The sequence below is a fragment of the Buteo buteo genome, chromosome 13 (assembly GCF_964188355.1).
Source record: "Buteo buteo chromosome 13, bButBut1.hap1.1, whole genome shotgun sequence".
In the NCBI taxonomy this organism is placed as follows: Eukaryota; Metazoa; Chordata; class Aves; order Accipitriformes; family Accipitridae; genus Buteo; species Buteo buteo.
Genome location: NC_134183.1, coordinates 8,223,024 through 8,246,670, shown reverse-complemented (window position 1 = coordinate 8,246,670; position 23,647 = coordinate 8,223,024). Strand labels below are relative to the sequence as shown.

The 23,647-nt window shown below is 47.9% G+C and overlaps 2 protein-coding genes across 11 annotated transcripts in view; one reads left to right on the top strand and one right to left on the bottom strand.

The window, feature by feature from the left end:
• The window catches only part of CASKIN2 (CASK interacting protein 2), a 35,430-nt gene extending 32,650 nt beyond the window's left edge, over positions 1-2,780 (top strand). For all 5 annotated transcript variants that reach the window (XM_075044520.1, XM_075044524.1, XM_075044522.1 and 2 more), the window contains one exon: positions 223-2,780. In XM_075044520.1, the coding sequence (XP_074900621.1) occupies positions 223-319 (97 nt within the window). In that variant the 3' untranslated portion in view covers positions 320-2,780. The remainder of the gene's footprint in view (positions 1-222) is intronic.
• A 775-nt stretch (positions 2,781-3,555) lies between these two features.
• The window catches only part of TMEM94 (transmembrane protein 94), a 51,656-nt gene continuing 31,564 nt past the window's right edge, over positions 3,556-23,647 (bottom strand). For 4 of the 6 annotated variants that reach the window (XM_075044527.1, XM_075044525.1, XM_075044529.1 and 1 more), the window contains 19 exons: positions 23,340-23,549; positions 22,856-23,171; positions 21,941-22,114; positions 18,593-18,695; positions 17,193-17,410; positions 15,772-15,953; positions 15,433-15,571; positions 14,972-15,087; positions 13,982-14,081; positions 12,417-12,525; positions 11,686-11,875; positions 11,050-11,127; positions 10,566-10,651; positions 9,746-9,827; positions 9,271-9,425; positions 8,854-8,948; positions 7,582-7,675; positions 7,161-7,331; positions 3,556-6,307 (listed from right to left, as the gene is read on the bottom strand). In XM_075044527.1, the coding sequence (XP_074900628.1) occupies positions 6,235-6,307; positions 7,161-7,331; positions 7,582-7,675; positions 8,854-8,948; positions 9,271-9,425; positions 9,746-9,827; positions 10,566-10,651; positions 11,050-11,127; positions 11,686-11,875; positions 12,417-12,525; positions 13,982-14,081; positions 14,972-15,087; positions 15,433-15,571; positions 15,772-15,953; positions 17,193-17,410; positions 18,593-18,695; positions 21,941-22,114; positions 22,856-23,171; positions 23,340-23,549 (2,691 nt within the window). In that variant the 3' untranslated portion in view covers positions 3,556-6,234. The remainder of the gene's footprint in view (positions 6,308-7,160; positions 7,332-7,581; positions 7,676-8,853; positions 8,949-9,270; positions 9,426-9,745; positions 9,828-10,565; positions 10,652-11,049; positions 11,128-11,685; positions 11,876-12,416; positions 12,526-13,981; positions 14,082-14,971; positions 15,088-15,432; positions 15,572-15,771; positions 15,954-17,192; positions 17,411-18,592; positions 18,696-21,940; positions 22,115-22,855; positions 23,172-23,339; positions 23,550-23,647) is intronic. The other 2 variants (XR_012652694.1, XM_075044528.1) reach the window with 2 other exon arrangements.

Here is a 23,647-nt window from a genome sequence, read left to right as displayed (position 1 = left end):
GCTGAGCACCTCGAGGCGGAATTGGGAAGCCCTCAGCGAGGGGCTGGTGAAGGGCTGTGCCCGGGCACGTGCCGGCGCCGTACCGGGTCACACGCGCTCGAGTCCGGCTGCGTGCTGAGCTCTGGCTGCCACCGGGGGGGTCGGGTCCAGCCTGGCCAACCCTACCCCGTCGGCACCTCAAGCCTTCGGGTGATGTTTCGATTCTCTCCCTTTCCTCCCCAGCCACCCCGGGGCCGTGCACTCGGCCAAGAACATCCTGGAAGACATCAGCAACATGTTCGACGACCTGGCTGACCAGCTGGATGCAATGCTGGACTGAGGCTTGCTCCCTCCTTCCCCTCCCAGCCTCCGGTCGCTCCGCCAGTGCCCCTCGTGACGGGGGGAGAGCAGAATTGGCACCAAGCGGTGCCTCCAGGTCTCTCCAGCCACCTCCCTCCCCGCACTTTGCGCTGCGGCTGGGAACGCAGCTGCCCCTCCTCGCTCACCCCTGGCTCTGTATCAGTCGTGCCAGTGCGGCCGCGGGCTGGTTTCCGAGGGGGTCAGGCGTTTCCCACCAGACTGGCAGCAGGAGGAGAGCCCAGAGGGGCTGCACATGCGGTCCTGGAGGCCACGGAGAAGCTCTCGCTCCCTTGCACAGAGCCGAGGAGCCTCCACAAGGGACCTTTCTCTTTCCCCGCTGCATTGCTGAGTCCTGCCTCTTATTATTTATCCCCTGCCAACAATGTGTCAAAGGAGAGACCTCCCCGGGCAGCCGCCACCGAGCTGGCTATTTACTGAGCAGATCCTAGCCCTGGCAAGGCCTGACAGCAGCTAAAAGAAGACAGGGCTTGTTGCAATTTGGCAGCTTGTGGAGCGAGAAGGAAACTTTCTGCTTTATTTGTTGCTTTTCCAAACGCGTCAGCGTCAGGCAGCGTGTAATCCAAGCGGATCGAAATCCCTCCGGTGGGACCCACAGACCCCTCGAGATGGGGCTGGCACAGCTTGCGAAGCAGCGGATGCTCCGCCATGGCCCTGCCGGACGTGGAGGTCTACCTGCCCCTTCCCCAGAGTAAGGAGGATGGTGATGGCAGCGCCGAAGGCCTGTGCGTTTGTGCCAGTCCGGCTGGATCGTGCTGCTAAATGGAGGCTGCCCTCTGCCGACACCGTGCCTATGCAAACCGCCACCCTGGTGCTTCCAGGGTGAAGTAGCAGCGTGGTTAGTGCTTTTTTTTCTTTTCTTTTTTTTTTTTTTTTTTTTTTTTTCCCCTCCCCTGTTCCTTTTTTGGGGAGAAAACTGTCCCTTTTCCCACTCCCCCTCCCTGCGGGGAGCTACTGGCACAAACTCCGCTTTGAGCGTTGTTAAACAGTAGCAGGGTTTGGGCCTCCGGGAGATGCTTCCTTGCAGCACTGAAACCCAGCGGGAGAGGTGACCCCGAGCGCACTGGGTGAATTCGGCTCGGCAACAGCTACTGTGCGTACAGGCTGGATGCGGTCACAGCCCCGTGGCTGCAGCAGGGGAACAGCAGCGATAGCTCATTGCATCCAAGCGGTAGGAACGGCTGCATAGCTTGAAGACAGATTTCTCTAGCAGGATCTGTTTAGTAGTGCATGTCTAAATATGTCCAAGAGCCCTGAACTTGGCTTGCGCTCGGCATGCCAAGCAAATGAAAGCATCAGAGCACCAGAAGGGAACCTAAGATTGTACTAAAGTGCCATTTGCTACAAAAATTCCAAACAAAGGGACAACCCCCCCGACGTATCCCCCTTTTAAAAAAAATCACCAACGCAAAACCAAGTTGGAAAAGGAGAAGGTGGCTGACGTGGCAGTTGCTGCCCAATTCTTTTGGGAGTTTGTGACTGAATTGGACTGTTTGCAGCCCCTCGTCCCCTTGCACAGAAAGGGGAGCAGCCCCTGCGAGCATAACTTACCTGGACATTCCCAAGGGTCTGTGCTCATGAGTGGCAGTTGTGCCGTGGGCCGGGCGGGCAGGAGGTGCCAGCCTGGTTTCTAGGCTGAGAAGCAAAGACAAAAAAGCTCTGAAAAAAAAATCCCCGTATCGTTGGCTGGGACTTAAGGTCAGTTTGAGGCAGTTAAGATACTTCTCTCCTGGCTAGTTGGTTGCTCTGATTTATATATCACATTGTGTGTACTTAAATGACCATGTCTGACAGGCAAGTGCTACGTCATGGACCCGATTGTTTTTAAATAGCTACAACCAGTGGCACTTTATCAAAAGGTTTGCAGAAACCTTTTAAAACTGATTTTTACTCTCACGAGTCAACCTGGGACAAGCCCGGTTATTTTTTTTCCAATGTCGATAAACTGTAAATGTTTTTTTTTAAAAGGCCAATGTATATATTTTAAATGTGATTTATTATATATATTTACTAACCAGAACTGCAAGTCTTGTACTCTAGGGTCAGGGATAAGAGGACACTGGGGTGGAGCTGTCGCTGTCTGAGCCACCTGAGGGCAGCACCACGCTGCTCTCATTGTCAATAAGGGAATTAAACATTTGATTTTGGAGAAGAATGCCTATTTTTTAAGCTCTAGATCTCTATTTTGAAGCTACTGTATGGTGTGTAAGTTATGTACACTGCAACTGGGACTAACTGACCCCAGCTGCACCTGCTCCGTGCAGCAAGACAGTGAGGGGAAAAAATAGCCCGTGTAATCACCAGACTGACAACAGATTTTAAACCATCTGCTCTGTTTGTGTTAATCATGTGTTTTGTTTTCCACTAACATCCATTAAGACTAAATTCTATTAAACAGTGGGGCATATTTTACCCTTTTGATAGTTTTGCCTAGTTGTGTCCTTCATGTCAAATCGCACAAGCTTGTCTCCTACTCTGAAGTTCATCCAGGATCAGCTTTATCCTGCCCCTTTAGTGCTTAAGATCCAGGTTTCCTCAGATAATCTCCCCTGGTAAGAGTCCTGCTGTCACTTCCAGCAAGGTTAATGTTCAGTTTGAGTCTTGCCACCATGGCAGCGACATGTGGTGAGAGTGCTGGGGACCAACACTACCTTCCAGTGCCCCACTGCCCAGATTTGGGCACGTCTGAAGCCTCAGCTACCCCTGCCTGCCAGGCAAAGCACTCCTCCATCCTCCTTGGTGTGATGAGAGTGCAGCCACAGCGACACGGGCTCCTGCTTTGCTCAGAACCAGAAGCCCAGGCCTCCTTGTCTCGCCGCGCTGCTTTTCTCCAGTGCTCCCAGCGCCTGTTCCAGTTCGCCCCAGACCTTTCATCCAGAGGGCTTCAAACCGTGCCACCAGCCATGACCGAAGCAGTGCCTGGGAAGAACCATGTGTGCTGTGCCTGGGATCCAGGAGACCATGAGGTAAGCAGACTGTTACTCTGTAGGCAGAGGCATTCAGAGCTGGACAGATTTGCCCAAAGCTGAGCAGAAAGTGGGGAAAAAGTGCCAAGATCACGGCCCAGGAGCATCAAGCTCTCAAGCTGTGTCTCTAGAACAGCTGAGCCAGGTAACAGACCCTATGACACGAGCAGCCACACACGTTTTTACCTCCTCGCTTTGCAGGATGCACACTCCCTCCCACTCTCACTGTGTGTGTTATCCAAGACAATTATTTATTGCCGTTCATACACTGGATGCATGTGGGTCTGGGTTTGGGTTTTTTTTTTATACAATTTACAAGTTTTAATACAAATCAAGTATTTTTACATACATCCCAAAAAAATTTAATATAAAATATACACCATTTAAAAACATCTTGATGTAGGAAATTTCTTTCTGAAGCCGTGCACCCTGACCCTCGGATACCTCAATGGCCGAGGGAAGGATGGCATTGGCGAGACCATCCAAAAGGCTCCATTCATACGCCTCGGCTCCCTCCAAGTCTAGCAGGGGAAGGAGGGTGCAGGAAAATAAACATTTGTGATCACCCAGAGAAGGAAACCTTGGAGGTGCCTCCTCTAGAGGAAGGTGTGGCTAGCAGGAAGCCCCAGTATCTGCTGCCTTTTATCACCTAAAACAGTTAGTGGCATGGCAAGAGCTAAGGTCTGGTGGGGGGGAAGATTGCTCTGCAGGAATAGCAGTGAGCAGCTTGGTGCTGCCCCCGACTCCAGCTCAGCTTGGCCACAGAGGAGACTGTATCCCACCTGCTAGCTGACCCTGGCATCAGAAAGCAAAGCTGATTTCTCAGGTGCCAGGGGTAACAGATGTGGAGCTGGCATTTAGTGAATTAAGTGAGACTGAGAAAGATGCAGCTTTTCTCCCTGAACCAGGCAGCTCTGCAGGCCTGAGAGGAGTGAAGGCAGAGTTCAGCCTAACTGGCAAAGGTGAGCAGACCCACTCTGCAAGCAGAAGTGGCCTGGTACTGCCATGCTGCAGGAGAGCAGCCTTGCATTTCCCCAGTGAGCTGCTGGCTCCCTATCCCATGCAACCCTGCCAGCAGCATGGAATCTAAACATCCGCTCTCCAGCTGTAGGAATGGGGTCCAGGCCTCTGAACACATCCAGCTGCCCCCTTCCAGCATCCTGTCTGTCCCCAAAGCTCAGAGGCTGGCTGTACCCCAACTTTGCCCTCCTGCCGGAACCACAGCAGGGAGAAGGGTATTGCTTAGAGACACGCAGTAGTGTGCATGCTCTCTGGTCATGCTGAAATGTAAGGAAGACAAGGCGGAGCCGCAGGGCAGAGCTTGGGGGTTCCTAGCCAGCTCCCTGCCTGCCAAGGAAGGACCAGCAGCCATTTGTTAGTCTCGGGTACCAAAGGGGAAGTAACAGCTGTATATTGTAGTGTTAATATTGGGAGCAAAACCAGTGCCAGGACTTACCAGCTTTAGTCAGTTTTTAGAACTAGGAAGGGAGTCAACATCTCCGTGAGCTGCACATATTCCAGTAGCCAAGCCTGTGTGCTCCTTGACTGCCAGCCCACAACAGCACCAGTGTTCCCAGTACGGCTGGAGTCTGTTCAGAGCCCAAGAGCATGTGTGCCACATTGGGGCAAATCATGGTTTGCAGCAGCCCTCAGGGGAAGGTTTCCCCCTGCCAAATGAAGAAGAGACCTCCAGAAAAACAGGGAACAGATGTGAGGGCAGCAGCATGGAGGGGAGGGACTTCCAAACACTATCACAGAAAGACATGATATAGGGGGTTTCCCTGTGCCTTGGAGAGCCAGTACTGGATGCAGCACAATCCCAGGACTGGGAAAGGAGTCGTCCACCAGCTCCATGTTAGTCACAACAGCAAGATGCAGATATCCTGCCTGATAAGATGTCCCCTTCCCTCCATGGCAGGATAGGCAGGTCTCAGGTTTTATCTCTAGCTACGGCGCTCTCAAGCAGGCATTTTACTGAAGCAGAACGGCAATTCGTATCACAAAAATGAGGACAGTTATAAACCTCTCTGGGGATTGTTAAAGCAGGTACGAGCTGGTTCAACAGGGCTGAAGAAAGCTGAGCCACGCTGACTCCCTGCAGGCAGGCAGAGCTGCCCTCCTGACTCCCTCTGCACCAGATCACTAGGGTCAAATGCAGACAGCTAGTCTTAAAGTCCTGTCTTACCTCTCTTCTCTTAAAACACTCAACAGCCGGCATGTGGCTAGAGCAACAACGCTAGAGGGCAGGCCTGGCACAGCCTGGCCATTGCAGGGGCTTTCCCAGCACCCTGCCAGAGACCCTTCCCAGTGTCCCCTTGGGGACGTGAGCTCTAGTCCTCACCTGGCACCCAGCACTTGGGAGCTGCAAGAGAGATGGCTCCTTTGCCCCAGGACACAGGGACAGGGAGGTGGGTGAGGGCATGCACAGGCATGCACACACGCATCCTCCAGGAGAGCACGCAGAGATGGAAAAACAAAAAGGGTTTCAATAGCGATCTCTTGCTTCAGCAGCCCTATGTCTCCCCTGCTGGCCCCAGATTCTCCTGCCAGGTCCAGGAAACCCATCTGCTCACACAGAGGCAAGGATTCACTTCATTTCAGCATCACCATGATACTAACAAAAACCTCTAGTAATAAATAAATAAAGGAAGAGCAGCCTGAACAGCCACCAGAGCTTGTAGGCTCCCCTGGGAGTACCCTAGCAGGCTGGGGAGGGGCTGCATACCTGCTTGGGAATCCTGATAGCAGTGCCCTGCCTGGGGCCCCCTGGAAGGTGCTGATGTAGTTTTGCAAGGAGGCTGCCTGGTTTGCATGTGTGAGGGAAAACTCCCTGAGCCTTTGGTGCAGCCACTCTCCCAGTGCAGGATGCGGCTGTGTGGCCCTGGCTCCATGGGACTCGATCTGGGAGTGTTTAAAACGGCGAATTCATCCCCAGCTTTGTTTCAAACTGCAACTTCTGCCTCTTTTGGTAACGGACCCGGACCCTGGAGAAAGCAGAAGAAAGAAGAGAGTCAGCATGTGGAGGGGTGAAAGGCAAGCAAGGCTGCCCCACTGTGATTCCCGAGCTACAGCTGCACAGCCCCAAGAAACAGGGAAGCTCTGGCCTGGGCCCTGTGGTACCCTGAGAGAAGAATGGAATCCAGAGAGCAACCCATGGTCTCAGACCTACCCCATCCAGCCAAATCTCATCTCCAGGGCCACCAGACACAGCAGAGAAAGGTCCAGAAATCCTTCCCAGAAACAAAGACAGCAGCTCTGTCCCCATCAGGGTTCCCCGTAATCCCTGCTGCTTTTCCTCACCAACCCATTTCCTGAATCAATGCTCATTAGCGTTAACTCCCAGCTCCGGCTGCTCCCTGTGCTAGGAAGAACAGCCAGTCACTTTGCCTGCTACTAATTCTTGGCTTCAGCTACTTCCTGTGAAAATGAGTCCCGCAGTCCAGGCACTGTGTGAAGACGTATTTCCTCTCCTGTGATTCAATGCTTCTCTGTCCTCATGGGACGAGATGGAGAGAACAGCCCTCTCCAATTCCATACTGGTATTTCATAGACCTTGGCTGTCTCCCTCTCATTGGTTTGAGATAAGGAAATTTTGGTCTCCCTTCCTGCTCCCAATCACTGCCACAGCCCTTCCCTGACCCTCTTTCCTCCCCTGCACTTCCTCCCTGAGAGGTGGAACATGAGCTTGCACACAATGGCCAGGTGATTTACACAATGCAATCATCTTTTCCTTTTTATTCCCCACCCTGTTCCCTGTGCATCATTTTTCTGCAGCTCAAGGCCAGGCTGGAGTGAGGCTCCAGTCCTTTCTCCTCATCTTCCCTACTACCCCCATACCTGATTTCATGCAGCTTGACAATCTCATTGATGATAACCACAAGGACCAAGGAAAGAAAACCCAGGAGCCATGAGACCGGGGAGATGGAAACGTGGTTAAAGTTCAATGAAGAATTGAGGTTTTCCCAGAGTTTCAGGTCCAGCACAGTCTGCGCCACTTGCCCCAGCAATCTAAGATTATAAACAGACACAGCAAATCTCAGCAGATCTAACAAGCTTTCCAGGATCTGCAGAACAGGGTTCAGGCCCAGATGTAACACTCCTGAGTTTACAACAGAGACCCTTCACCAATTCAGCAGTGGAGAACAATTGCCATGTACTATCATTTTCCTCAGCACCAGCAAACTGGTGCTGGAGCAGGTCTAGAGTCCTCCTTCCTCCAGCATTCTAGGGTGCTTCATCAGGGCCTGGGGATACTCACACAACAGCCACAGTGAGCGTCCACCACCGGTTGGAGAGGGGGCTCTTCTTCCACAATGGCTTGGTGCGATGGACGTGGGTGATGGATATGAACACTATGGAGAGATGGAAGAGGGGGTTATTTAGCACCACACACAGATACAACAATTTACAATATACACCAACAACTGTTACTCCAAAGGGATATGGGGTTTACATCACTGAAACCAACCTTTCATTCAAGGTCTTTTCAGACCAGACTCTCCACAGCAATTCCAAGTCCCCAAATTTGCAGGGAGGGGGGGAGTGCAGTAGTAGTAGTGCACAGGATTACTCACTGTGGGGATGCCAAGGTTGGTTCGCAGCCTGGCATGCTAAAACAGATCAGGCAAAGGACCAGAACTAGAGAGCCGTGGGGGGGTCTTGTCTCTGGGTCACTGCAGGCCTGCACCAGTGGAAAGCTCCAGCCCAGGGAAAGATACTTAGCCAGAGACCCAGAGCTGTCTGTACAGGACAGAGCATTTGCTCAGTGTTTGCTTGGGCTCTTCAAAACAGCACTTCCCACCTGCCAGGCCGAGCATGCCTCAGTGGTCTGAAGGACGTAAAACAGTAACGCACACTACCTCCCTCTAAAGTAGGGCTGCCTCTCAAATCAGGAAGCATTTCTGTTGGCCTGGACACCCTGCACATCTCAACATGCAATGCTCTATCTGACACCAAGGTGCAGCACCACATCACATGGTAGAAAAGGAGCAGAGACCCTTTAAGGTTGTCAGAGAGCAGCTGGACCTACTTTGCTAGGCAATCATGTGCAGGTAATGAGGGTCAGCCAGGAGGTGGTACCCCACCCCTCCAGAGGGTTTACAAAGCCTTCCAGCTCCAGAGTAGTCACAGCTGCACCAGTGCTGTTTGGGATAAGGAAAGGGGGTGCTTCACAAAATAGCAGCAGTCGTGTAAGGACTTCTGAGGCAGGGAATATTTTTGGGGAGCTGCAGGATGCTGCTAGCTGATTTGCAAGAAGGCAAAGAAGGATGCTGACCTTCTGGTGAGACTGGAAGGGAATCAACACTTCACCAGCCTGGTAGGAAGCAGAATCAGCTCTGAAGGTGCTGTATTTAATCTGTTAGGGCAATGCTTAGTAAGACAAGGGGCTTTATGCCTGTGCTGAGAGGCCACTGAAGTGTTTGCTTCTGCCAGGGAGTTTTGTGCTTTGGCATAAGGGGAAAAGAAAAGAGGCAAAGGATGCAAGTTTTCCCCCAAAGTAGGGAATGGAGGTCTGGGAATAGGGACTTACCTGTGTGTAAAACTATCAGGCCAGCTGTGAGCTTCTGGGCTACAAGAAGAGCATTGGAAAATGTCCCAAACCAGTCAGGAGCACCATCAGCATTGCTGGTAAATGAAAGGACACAGGAAAGAAGTCAACAGTGGGGACTTACTGTCTGACCTGTTCCCACCAGGGCCATGTCCTCCAATAGCTGAGAGAACTAAGTGTAAGATTGGAGTCAGGCTGTCCTAGTACCAGGAGGCAACAGTGAGTAAAGATGCAATTGTCAAGGCTATAGGGAGAGCACCCAGCCCTCTGTATAGCCATTATAGCTGGATCATGCAAGAGTCTGAAGCTTGTTAGAGCGAAATCAGTTCTACCTGGGAAGAGCAAGAGCAACAGGCCCTGCAGAGTGAGGGGGTGTGTGTGCCAGACTCAGTTCCTCACCTGTGCAGCATGATGGAGGAGCAGGCTGTGAGGTTGAGGCTGGTAGTGTTCACTTCTTTGCAGGACTCATGCAGTGTGAACCCAAAGCAGATGAGGCAGGAGCAGATGGTCAGGCTGAATTTCAGCAGGAAGCAAAACAGGAAGTAGTGCTGAGTCTGTGAATAAGGGAGACGCAGAGGATGACATGGGCATGTCACTGGTACAACCTCCCCCACATGAACCATCAGGGAATCGGCAGCTGCAGAAGACAAGCTGTAGTACGGATGAGATGCTGCACTGTGGCTCTGCCCTGTGGGCATGCTGACACTAAGGGATTCCCTTCCTGTCCATGCCAGGCTTTTGGATAACATGGCTCATGCCATGGATCAATTTACCGAGCAGGCAGGGAAGGCACAGGGCCTCAGCTATGCATCAACACTGGGATAAAGTAGAAGAAAAAACTGTGTGAACAATTTTAATCTGATGGGCCACCTACCTTCTTGGGAATGGAAGTCAAGTTTTTTCCTGTTGCCATGGTCATGATGGAGCTGTGGGGAGGCTTGCCCAGGAGCGAGATGCTGGAGAAAGGTAAGTTAGTCTCTCAGTAACAAGTTCACGTACCGGAACTATTGCTTTTTTGTCTGTGTTTAACATTTGAGCCCAAATAACCTCCTCAGACTGCTTGAAGCATTAGCACTTATCTGGCCACTGCCTTAAGCATATGCTGTAAAAGGTGTCATTCATGGCAGGTGCAGACAGGGAGAGAAGTGACCTCCAAATGTGTGATGGGGAAAAACCCCACCTGTGGTACCTTGGCCTCTGCCTGACACCCTAGCCTCTCCATCACACTCCAGCTAGTGCAACAGTATCAGGATTAGAAGATGATTTTCAGCTGGAGGTTCAAGCCACAAGATAATAGCAACTCTCAGACAGCAGGAAGGGCTAACACAGCAGTACACAAATGCTCCTGTCTATGTTTCCAAGCACCTTGTCAAAGCAGGTGCTTGGAAGAATCCTTGCAGCCTTCTTGGCATGCTGTGGGTGATGTCAGGCGTTGGAACAGGCTGCCCAGGGAAGTGGTTGAGTCACCATCCTTGGAGGTATTAAAAAAAGTACATAGACTAGGCACTTCAGGACATTGTTTAGTGGGCATGGTTGACGGTTGGACTCGATGATCTTAAAGGTATTTTCCAACCTAAATGATTCTATGATTCTATGTCAGCTTGCTTTTAACATGGGCACAGTGAGGCTGAGGGTCTGGTCTGTGCATCCTGTGGGTGGGAGGCAGGAGATTCCACCCTGTCTGATAGACTCACCTGAGCAGTGGGTAGCAGAAACAGGAGAGCCACACGATGTCCGTGGTACTGAGGATGGGGGGTAGCTGCACCAGGCAGGAGAGGAACTGGACAGGAACAATCCAGAGTGAAGAGCATGAGCAGTGCTAGTCTTGTTACCAAGATGCTACTGTCCTCCCCCAAAACACTGGGATGAGCTGGTAACTAGGCTACCAGTGCACAGCCCCTCCACATGTTCCAGGCTGCTGGGGCAGGTGCTGCAGGGGATGCTTTTCTCCAGGGAAAAAGAGTTTGAAAAGAAACCCCTGTAGGAGGGTCAGGGAGAAGGGGCAATGCAGGCTGAGATCACATAGTCTCTATCTGTAACTTCCCCAAACATGCTGTGTAAACCTGAATGAAGGCCACCTTCCTTTCTTGTAAGGCTGTCCCACTGCAGCCACCCATATCCATGCTAGCACTCCTGTCCTCTGAGCTAAATGCTGTCCCCAGCCAGGCCAGGACTCACCTGAATGACAACCAAGGTCAGCTGGCACTGCAGCAGGAAGAGGAAACACTTGCGGATCCCATATGTTGCATGCCTGGCCTGGAAGGAAGCACAAGCCCTCAGAGCCCTTGCTGTGATGGGAGCAGTTATCAGCCAAGAGCAATTATTGGCAGGCAGGGGCAGAACATGTGGCCTGCAGGGGAAGTGGGAGGGGAGAGGATCTGGACACACTGTAAGCAAAAGGCAAAGGTCTCTTGCCTAGATGTAGAAGTTGTGAAGCAAAGGCTGAATTTAGCCAAGGGGTGAGTTTGTTTAAGCCTCCTGGCTTTTCTGCGGTAATACTTTTCCCTAGCACTGCATTGTTGTCTGGCTAGGGATCTCTGCAAGTTTATACTTTATCCAGTTGAACAATATTCACGCTTTGTTGCTGCAAGGCACCATTCCCAACCCATCCCCTGCACCTTGGACTGGTAGGGTCAGGCAGGAAGAGTATCTCTGTTGTGCTTCCTGAACAAAGGACAGGAGACATGAGCAAAGCTAATGCTGGCAGCTTACTGTGGGCAACTCAACAAGAATGCTCACAGGAGCTCCTGGCTTTGCTCTTTGTGAGCTGCAGGCAGAGGGGTGAGTACTAGAGAGGGGATATGCCTGGCTTACCTGCTCTATAAGTCTGATGATGCTGGTACTCTCTTCTTGGCGGAAGGACATGGAGCAAGGTAGGCTGTTCAGTTGACCTGAGAGCTGCAGCGGGGTGAGCTCATCAGAGACATGAGTCATGGTGGTGCTGGTGGCATAGCCAAAAGTCTCCCAAGAGCAGCGAGATGGGTAGAGAGGGTCCAGTGCTATACTGCAAGGACAACACAGGAGCATTAGTGAAAGTCCTCATCCTGGAGGAGAAACTATGTTTCACTGCAGTCCAGCTTGTAAAGTTGTGCTGTGCCATGCTACCTCTATCTACCTTGCTGGTAGAGAAGCGCTGAGCTGTGGCACGAATTTAGGATCAATCTCCCTAGACTTTCAGTTATTCCCAGAGATATAATTAACATACTTAGGTTTGTGGCTCAGGGTCAACAAATTGGCTGACCCAGAGGGGCATTTCCACTCTTTCACCCAATGAGAAGCATCTGTAATGCCAGCTGGTGCACAGCAGTTCAGCATGCAAGAGTAACATCTTCCTTTCAAAGATGGAAACATCTCTGTGTGTCAAGGGATCTAGCTAGTCATCCCAATACCACCCAAATCTCCCTTATCGTGACAAACGCAGGTAATAATGGACAGAGCAACTGTGAGTGTCCCCCTGCACAATCCACAGGTCTGGTGTGACCCATGGCTGGGCACTTGCTAAGCTCAAAGCAAAGGCAGCTGGAGGAGTCTGGATTCTGCCCCACCTGATATCACTTTGCAGGAAGAGGCAGCTGTTCCGCAGGTTAGCAGAGCTTCCCAGACAGCAAGTCACCTCCCCATACTCCTGCATGATCTTGATCATCTCACACATGGCTGCAAAGGGACAGGAGGAGAAACACAGTGTGTTATCTCATTACGCACGCAAAGATGCAGTGTTTCACACCCTTTCCAGTCTGGATAACAAGCTGATATTCATCAGTCATGTAGAGTGAGATCCAAAGTCAAAGTACACAATTAGATAGTTAATCAATTGCAGTCTGAGTGCCCTGTATACCTGGCTCCTGCAGGAACTGAACTGCAATTCACAGAACTGTGACCCAGAGATTTGCATCTCTAGCACATCTCTTTCAGACCAGAGCTGTAAGTATAGCCTGGGTATATAATACAGATGGCTTCAGCATCAAATGGTCTTGTTAGAAAACAGCAGAAATTAAATTAACCTAAATAATTCAAACCTAAAATAAATACACAATTTTAAACTCTGCTCAGCAGCACATCACTACTGTTTCAAGTCTAAAGGAACAGAGGGAATATAACAAACCACTCTGAAAGTAGTGCCACACTTAACCATACTCAGAGCCAGCCCCTGTTCCTGCACTCCCACCACTACCTCTAGCCTTCATCAATTTTTTTTTTATCAACAGCCTCCTGGGGCCTCTAAATCAAAGTTGCTGTTTGATCTGATTTTCTTTCTGTAGCTCTGTGCACAGTGCTCTGTGTGTATATGAAATTTCTAGAATGTTCCAGGAAAAAAACCACAAACCAAACCCACCCTCTGCAGACTCCTGTAAACAACTTATCTAAATGACTGGTGCACCCAGATCTGCAGCACAGCAAGGGGTTAGATGAAGTGGGGAACTGTCACTCCTGTCAAAAAGAGAGAGGAAATCTACTGGACACTGACTGCTTAGGCAAACTGGGCTGTAACTGGTTCTCACTGGCACTCTGTAAACTGTGCCTAGAGGTACCTAAAATGCCAAATCATAATGATGCTTAGCACTTTTACTGTAGAGAGGGCAGGTATTAGCTAGCTGAGCACTCAGCCCCTTTCTTAGATAAAATAGTATCTCTTGGAGAGATAAAGAAATTTCGTCCTTTCTGGTCTCTGCAATCAAAAACTCTGCAAAGCAGCAGAAGGTGTTAACAGCAACTGCCAGAGGAAAATTCTTCTGGGAAGTGATTTCTGAGTTATATAAGGCAGCGAGGGTTGTGAGCAGAGATCAAAGTCTCCTAGCACACTGACAATGCTTATTTATTAAAAGGCAGTAGCATTTTGGATGTTTGCTTTTGTGTCTCTTATGAATGCAAATTGAAAGGAGTGGTTCTCAGCCCAATTCTGTAGCTAGGGAACAGCTGCATTAAAATGAAGTTAACACCTGGTTTTCCAGAGGCAGCAATAGAGGGTCATTAATATCAAAATGCCCTTCTAGATTTCTGGACTGTATCCCCTTCCCTTCACCCATGTCCACATCCAGATGAGCCAGAGCAAATGGATAGGGAAGGTATTCATGGACAGCAGTAGGACAGACCCAGGCTCTGTGCCACTTACTCTCTGGGGTGCAGTCTGTGAAGAGGGGCACCAGCAAAGGCACATTGTCTATATTCTGCAGGTGAGGTCTCACCTGGTGGATCCCCCGTGGGAGTTTGGCCTGAAAAAGAGAAAGAAGAGACTAAGCAGGGGAGCGTATATGTGAGGAAGAGGCATTTCAGAGGGAACTGCTGAAATGAGAATTATGATTTTCAGAATTGCGCAACTTTAAGAGCAGATACAAACTGATGTCGCTGCAGACAAAAGCTGGCTTTCCCAAGCCACTGTAAAAAGCCTTCTCCTGAAGTTCTACACTGACATGCTAAGCTGTCTGTGCTTGCCCTCAGGGTTTGTAAGATCAGCATGATAAACCTGTGCTCAAGGATTTCTAAGGACTTTTTACCTGTGTGGAGAATCTAGTCAGAGACTGTGCTGTCTCCCCGCAACTAGATCTATTTCAATTGCAGCCACATCAACACATGGCAAGGGAAGGACTTTTGCTTTTTAAAACCAGGCCTAATAGATTTATTTTTTTCAAATCTGCATCTATCTCTGATATTCCTGTAACCTCTGCTAAGCATGTCTGAGTTCTTTAAGAGGCACGAAGAGCTTGTACCGCACTCTGAATACTGGGCAGCACCAGCCATGGCTCACAGCTGGAGGAAAGACAAAGTTTCTTCTGTCTGCATGGAATGTGGGGATGTTCCCACTCCCTGCCCAGCACATGGGAAGGGGACCCAGACGGACTGAGATGCAGCTCCCAGAGCTACCCCATATCTGGTCATCTCCATTCCTAAACTCCAAAGAAAAGACCTGTTCAGCAAAAGTGATTAACTGAGAGAATCCCAAACTTCCCAGGCTTTAGATGCCAAGCTGGACGAGGTGGGAGAAATCAGGAGTCCCAATGCAAACCAGTCAATCTGCTTCGAAGAGGAATTCCTTCTGGGAGTAACGAGGTGATACAGCTGACCATGACAACAGCACAAGGTATATAGGGAAAGGCGGCCTCACCCTGTTACAGTCCTCCAGGAAGCTGGGGATATCACTGTCCGTTGGCTGAAAGCTGATGAGATCCGAGTGCCCTTCCTCTTCCATCAGCAGAAGCCCCTCCACATCATCTCGAGAAACTGGAGCAGAGAGAAGTAGCATAAACAATAAGCACAAACCTGCCTCTGCCACCCCTGTGCCACCCACATGTTATATTCACATGGCACTGCAGAAGCCAGGAAATGTGAGGCCTAATTTTCTAGGTTAGCAACACTTAGATCCCACTCAGTCATCTAAAATGCAGTATTTTTAGATGACTAATCTGCTTGGAGCTAGATATGTGAGCCTAGTCTCAGCTCTTTTGAGACACAAGAGTTTATCTGTTCTGCTCTTTCTTCTTCTAGGGGAAGAAGAGAGTAAAGAAATCCCACCTGAAATCCAGGAAACCTGTGGCATTCAAAGTGGCTTAGGTGCAGTTATCTCACCTTGATGTAGGTCGTCATGCAGAGAGCCAGCATGGCTAGGGCTAGAGGGAGGGATCTCTGAGCCAGGCACGTCACCATTAGGGGTTAAAGATATGTGGCAATTCCAGCCAGTCTCAAGACCCATCTTTTCAGCAAACACCTATAGGTGAGCAGAAAAAAGATTTTAGTGTAGCTGTTCAGGCCAGAGCATTGCAGACCAATGCCATATTGGAGTGCAGGTACCTTCTGGACCCATTAGCTAGTTGAATCAGATTAACCTTAGATTGCACTGGAGCTAAACTCTCCAGTCAGACAACCAGGGGACATGCAAGTTCAGGGAATTTAGCAAAGACAGCTTACCTTGCTTTTGAGCTCATCTTCCAGGGAGAAGTAGACAAAACGAATGCAGGCATTGACCAATCCATCAATGAGGCGGACAATGTCAAGACGGGCCTGATACTGAGATGAGACCATTCCCATGAAGATCTGTCCGCTCAGAGCCTGGATACAGTCTTCCTTCTCCATCACTTCCCCAATCCCTTCTTCAGTCATGCAAACAACACGCAATCACATTGAGACACAAGGGGCCACGTGCATCAGACAAAGTACACATGGTGGGAGAGACCACCAAGATAACCCCCAAGGACACAGTACCCAGATACACAGAAACATGCAGATACACACACATGTATACAGGAGGAAAGATGAAGAGACATCCATTTGTCCCAGCATACCCAATCACAGAAGCAGTTTCAGGATATCCCCACACATGTGACCAAGAATACAAGCATGAAACAGTGAGCATGGAAAGGAAAAAGACAAAACAGAAGACAGGGATCAGTCACAAGGAACTCGGGCAGAAAGGTAAAGGATGTATGCTGCATAATGTTCACATGTGCATTTTAAACACATCATACTGTGCTTAAACAACATGGCAAGTCTAGCTGAGGCAGTGGTATCATAGTACAAGGGGCTGATGCAAAGGAACTGAATCATGTTCCTTCCAGTGACATTGCAGATGGCTCCCAAAGAGCCTGCAAAGGCTCTTTGACAGGGTTCCTTCACCATCACCAGATCAGCCTGTGGTGAATGGGAGCTGGATGCAGCATGAGGAACAAGATAATAAAACACTTCACACAGTTGCAAAGCTTGCCACAGGTAGGACTGAAAAGTGTTTTGAAAACACTCAGTCATAACTGTACCCCAGCTGTTGGAAACCCCATTATTCACATTTTACAGAATGGAAGACCAAGGTGGAAAGAGGTTAAGAGTGGTTTTCCAAAAGAGCCTCCTGGAGTTATGTAATGGTATGTGCTTACTTCTCGCTTTCCATTGCTATTCTGGAGAAGATGTACAATTCATCTAGTGGGATCAGTTCCTTCAGCACAGCAACAAAATCCATCAAGGGAGAATAGTTGCATACCATCATACATTTAATTCCTTTGAAAAACCCAACATATGTGATTTCCATAAAATTAGACAAATAGCAAACCAAGTATTGAAATACCCAGAAGTCTTGATTCTTAGTTGCCTGCTTTAAGCAACAGACTGTGTACAAGTAGAAGAATTTCTCTGCAAGCTTCAAATAACTTAACTAGAAACATACCTACCAGCTGCTACATCATTACTTCCTCTGGAAATGCATCTACTTCAGAAACTCTTAGTTCTCAATTTCCATCTGCTACTCTGAATAACAATGTTCTTACAGCTCTAGACTGATCAGAAAGCAAGCACCTGGCCCAGCAGCAGACCTTATTATAGACAGCACAGAAGACACATACCATCTGAGCTCCAGCTATTCCTCCGGCTGCTCTGTTTGATGGGGGTTGTCCCAGGGAGATCACAGCATGTGAAGATAGCACTCTGCCCAGGGACCTGCACCAGTTCTATGCACTTGCCATTGAGCTGGGAGGACAAGGCACAATGCATTGGCTTGTATGCAAAGGCAGAACAGTATCCTGAGAGGCAGGCTCGCTGGTAGAAATCTAACACCTTCTTCCTATGTGGAAGAGACAAAAAACATGTGGAAGAGACAAAAACCAGACAAAGTTAGCAGAAATGTGATGCATTTCTGACAACGTACACCACAGTTCAATGTAGAAATCACCAGTTGGGTATTTGGAAAAATGTATTCCATGAGGATTGGTCAGAGACTCTGAAAAAGCCTTTCCTTACTGTTTCTGCATTCTCTAAGCTGCAGGCACTACAGGGCAACAAAAACATATATTCCAACAGGGGAAGTGGTGAACGTTTCTGTTTGCTCATCAGACAGATTGATGAGTATGAACACAGTACTCTTTGAATACACTTATTAATATAATATGCTCTATATGGCTGCCAGATGACTCCAAGGAAGTTCACTGCATGACAGCAGAAGCTTAACTCATCAGACAGAATTTATCTGGAGGGAGAAAAACACCAAGGAAGGAACTGACAACTCTGACAATAGTATCTATGGCAGAGATAGTACAGTAACAGATTTTTCTCCTATCCCCTTTCAGAGTTTGGGTCCCAGGAGCTGTATGTGAAGTCTCCGTATTCAGTCACTGGAATAGTGTAAAGTTCCTTCTCTATGTTGAACTCATAAAGGTAACAAATTAAGACTATACATGGGATTTTTCATTGGCTTCTAAGATTATAAATATTCTAAAAAGGACCAGTGGGAGTTTTCTTACACCTGAGGATAACCAGACTTAGAAGAACAATGTGCTGCTAGTCAATGAAACTAAACATTACTGGTCTGTGATGTATTGTGGTGGACTCGTTTGAAGCTGTCAACAGCAGGCAGAATTGATCACTTTGCATTTCATGTAAGACAAGCCATTTGTCTTGAACAACAAAAAAACCTCTCTGCCACCAGCATATGACCCGATTATAATTCACAGTCCTGCTACATAGCACAGTCAGAGTCCACTTATAAGAGGCTAGTATGTTAACAGGTACAGTAAGAAATGGCTTAGTCTTACAGTCCAACAGATTGCTTGTTGCTGTCTGATCTCTTACATTGCTGTAATCATAACAATTAATTATAAGCAGAGACACCTCATGTTCATAACCTACTTGAAGCTTCTATTAAATAGCTTAACAAGCATCAGTAAAGGGTATTTTAACCAAGAGTGACCAGATTCCCTCTGCGATTTATCTGCAAGTCCTGAATGCACCAGATGACAAAGCTGCCCACCTGTCAGAGCCAGAGAGGGGGTAGATATCGGTACCATCCCAAAAGTCTGTGCAGGCCTCAAGGATGATGTCAGCTGTCCCATGAGAAAACATCTGCTCAGTGCCTGAAGTGTAGGAGAACAATGAGTCAGCATCACACAAACAGGCTCCCAGGAAAGGGATATCATACCAACCGCTCCCTTATTTGTTAAAAGCGAGTGTTCCTGCAAACTGCTTGACGCACTCCAGATATCCCCTTTCCTCTATTGAAAGTCTTCAGTCTCCGTCAAGAAATTATTCAAGATTGGATGATATATATTCAGCTGCTATTTGTCTAACTGTGAGTAGAAACAAGGCTGTGATAAAATGTGAGCCACGTAGTCAGCTCCTATTCTCCCCTTACACTGTGTGACAATCCTGTTCCTACAAAAGGTGGGATAATATCTTGCTCCTGTATCCAACAGAGCAGAAGATATTCCTGTGTTCCTCTTCTCAAGAGAGCACAAGCACCAGTGATGAGCCTGCAGGGATCAAAGTCTGCCTACACTGGAAAGTGCATTTGATTTTAGGCCAGGCATGCATCTAAAGGGTAAGAGCTATTCTTGAATACCTTCCATTCAAGTAGAAGATAATTTAACAGTGTGGCCCATTAGATAACAGCCTGTCTCACAAAGGGTCCTGAAAATGTGTTAAATCAGGATGGGTCAAAAGTTCAGCATAACAGACTCTAAAAAAGTAACTCATGTTGTGATCAGGGAAGGATTGAAAATCAATGGACGCCAGAGCTTGTCCAGGTTTTTTTCTTCCACTACTTTATTCTTTAATACAAACTTAAAATATTTTATTCCCTCTTGTAGACAGAGGTGTTAAAAAGTGTTTCTCAAAGGTGTGTGATATCAGTTGTCTGATGCAGCTCCCAGGCACAGGACACAAGTTAAAAGATGCAGGGCTGCCTCCCCCTCCACACTTCCTGCTCCCTTTCATTTGCACTGACACATTAACATTGCATGCACGTAGACTTCTCTGTCTAGGTTCCCTCCTCCAGCTGCTCTGTGACTTTGCCCCCAACAGCTTCAAAGCTGATCTAATGAAAAAAACATCACTGCCAAGAAAAATGAGCCCAAAGGCTTCTTGCCGGCATTGTTGCTGACTGCAAATGCTCATACTAGCTGGTGAAATCAAGAGCCAAGAATATCCACTTGCACAAACCAGGCAGGGACCTTCAGGAACACCGGAGGATTTTCCAAAACATAGCAGCTCTCTGCTTTCTGCTATAAATAGTCATCACACGCCAAGTTTATCAGCATAACAAACCTCCAAGACGAATAGGAGCTCTGTGTGAAAGGAGCCTGTCTCAGGGACACAAAGGAGTACTTGTGCAGAGCTCTGGTTAATTTTATTGTATAAACACCCAATCCTTCCCACCTTGCTCCTACGGTCAGATAGTCCTTGCTAGGAAAGAGGGAACAAGAAATGTTTATTGATTCATGCAAAACCTATGCCCTGGACACAGAGCAAGAGCTTGCAGATGACCACACGCACAGACATACCTATGTTCATGCCTGACAGCAATAGCAATCCATTTCCCATTCAGTATTGTCAGCATTCCACACAACAGTCCTTCTAAGGGGTAAATGACAGTGACAGCACACACTATAAAGTGGAAGGAGTTCATTCAGCTGTCATTGCCAGTAAAGTAAGTTCAGCCTCTTCCCTTCCTAAATCAAGAACTTGAAGGCCAGGATTTCTCTGGCACAAGGCAGAAAACTAATTAATAGGACAGGGAGTATGACTAGCCATTCATGACTGCTGGGACTTGTTAGGAAGAACCAAGCTGCTACAGCTGAGCCAGTGAGACAGAGCAAAAGGAATCGAAGAGTGTAGCTATAACAAAGGACGACAGAGACAGTATCAAGCCATTTTACTCCACTGAAGATGCCAGTAAGCCCTTCGTTTCCATGTGGTTACTATGGATTTGGGATGAACACTGCCAGATGGTGAGACACATATTTCAATGGAATAGCAAGGGAACATACAGATAAACTATGTCCTATTTCTGCTACAGCTGTAGAATTATGTATCTCCCTTTGACTTCAGCATGTCATGGGAGTGGGTGGATTCAAAGATTTATTCACAAATAATGTATCAAGAGAGGTTAGTTATGATCATCTGATCTGACTCTGCTATTTAACCGAGCCAATTTATCCCCATTAACCCAATATTACCTGCATAATCCATTATTTCTGGTTGTACACATTTTAGAAAGTTTCAAGGAACAAGACTATCACGTGAGAGGTGTTCCAATGGTTAACTAACCCCACTGGCAAAATTCCTCTTAGAATTTACTCTAGACAGCATAATCCAGGTCACACACATATTCGTCTGAGCTCCAGCCTCTAAACTAAACCGTTTAAAAATGAGGATAAGGAGTTTAAATGAGGCAACATTAAAGGTTTTTCCCTACACTAAGAATCTCAGCACCAGAAAAATTCTTGCTCACAAAGGCAAGATAGCAGCAATCAGGACAAACGAAAAAGCTCCTCCCCAGATTAAGATACAAATCTAGGAAGAATTGGGCAAGAGAAGACCATTTACCTGGTAAATCTCTGGCCAGCATAATAATCATATTTCAGATTCAATATTGAACATATGTCAACTGCAGAGAGCTAAGTTCAGTCAATTTATTATGAAGAGACTAAGAGCTCTGTCAGGCAAGCTGTTAAATCTTGCTGAGGTGCTTTAAGACCTCATGGTGCACAGCTGTATGTCCTTTCCATCCTAGTCCACTCCTATTAGAATAGGAAGGAGTAGGAGTGGGAAATTCAGCATGGCTTCAGGTGTTGTATTCATGGTCACCATGAGTTTGCAGGGGATTTCTGTGATTTCTTATTAGTACGCAATATAGAAATAGAGTATGCAATATAATACACTAGACAAGTCATGAAGATAATGATTTATAATTTGGGTTATCAGAAGGATTAACATCACTAGCTAAAACCCTGAGTAATATTCAACCCTGTGCACTATCAGTTTCACTACCATAATGAAGTCTATTCAAAACCCACTAGAACTCCCACCTTGCTCTGCACTGCCATTTGGTCCCAGAAAACAGGTTTGCTATGTGCTATCTAAGATAATTTAAAAAAATTATTTATGATCCTGGAGTGAGCCAGAGCTGGGAAGAATTCCTCCCCTCAGTATGCCATAGCACTGATCACTAAGGTTTGTTGAGCTTATCTGTACCGGCCATAGGCAGAGCAAGGCTATCACTCCATAGGGACTCCAGACTGTCCCAGTCTGACATTTTCTAGGCTCTGTGGAAAAGGTCTTCCCATACCAAGTGGATGGCCAAAGAAAGGGGCAGCCTTACTGGTAGTGGTGTCCTTCACGAAAAGGTTAATCATGTGGCTCAGGGGTGGTCTCCTCTTGGTGATTGATGAAAGCTTCCCCAGGATTGTTTCTTTAACCATCTCATCACTTGGCAAGCGGTACAAGGCCAAATAGTTTTCCTGCTTGAAAAGATCTTTAGCACCTGGTGTGAAACCTGAAACATGAACACAAGGAGGAGAAAAATTAGACTCTAACCAAAGCAAAAGAAAGGTCCTCTCTCCTGCTTCTGTGCCATCCACTTTGCCTGCACTCATTCTGACATCTCCCCAGCAATAGGTAGGTGAGCTGTGCATCTACACCAAGATGGCTCGAGATCTATGATGAAAAACATTCAAAAAGACTAGACGTTATTAGTAATTACAGCTTTCATGCTTCTGGTTCACTGAAGACAGCAACTGTGACACTGAAGATCAGGCACAGAAGTGAGTTCAAGAGCTTCCAGATTTTAATCCTAATGTTACCTCCAACCTCTTATCTCCCCCAGGCCTTGGTTTTCCCATCTATAAAATGAGCTGAGGTACCTCACATAATTTATACCCAAACTCCTGGTAAAGCATTACTGTAAAGACAGGGCAGCTATCTGTCCATTAGCAGGTATTCTTTGTCTCTTGATGAGATTGGCAGACTCAAACCAGAAGAATACCAAGCCAAGCCAGGGCTGGCTAGAAGTATCCTTGATGACATTTGTTCCTTTGATAGTGTCTACAATGTCAGAACTTGCCAAAAGCAATCTCTTTAATAGACTGTTTTGGCAACCAAACAATAACAGTCAGCTCTGTAATGTCACCTTCTCAGCAACCAGGACTGGGGAAATATTTTTCTTGTGCTCTCTAAGGATTAAGTGTCTATTGACAGCCCTGATTTCTCTGTGTCTGCTCATCCAACTTCTCCTTACCTATTAGCCTGGCAAGCTCACAGAGGCCCCAGGGCACATGGACAGGCAGCACAGCATTGTGAGTTTCTTGGAGGGCAATGTTGCAGAGGTGGTCAGAGAAGCGGCACAGTCGCTCTGTCACACTCGCATTGCAGAGATTGAGCAGCACATTCAGGCCCAGAGGCTTGAGAGAATTCAAGTGCATATGCCAGTTGGAGTCATCAAACTGGATGCAGGAGGGGTTCTGCTGGTCTTGGGACAGGCTAAGCATCTCAAGGTGGTAGTCACACACAAAGTCTTCAGCCTCACAAGCCAACACCTCACTGTCACCAACAACCTGGTCCAACAGACAGGAAAATACTAGTTGGTTACAATGAATATAGCTTGAGCCTAGAATCCCGCAGGGAATTCCCAATGAAATTCCCCAAAGGGAAGACTCTAAGAGTTTAAGTCTGTCTTACAGCTCCACAAAAGACTACTTGTGTGCCCCTTCACTATGCCTTACCTGAGTATGTTCCTCCTCTCCACCCTCTGTGTCCTTGCTAAAACTCACATTGGACCCAGAGGGATGCTTGCTTCTGCTGTTTGGCTTTCGGTGGGCATGGGCATCGGGAGCCTTTGGAGGGTCACTAGACCAGTTGTTTCTCTCTTGCTCATTGGTCATGTGGATTGTGTCTGCCAGGGGGCCAGAGAGCAAAGCATCTCTTTCATGGGGCTGCAAGAGACCAACAAAATGAACAGTTGTGATTCAGTGGTTGAACATGAGCCACTACCGACTCACCTGCTGCTTTAGGACTCCTGTAGAAGAGGATT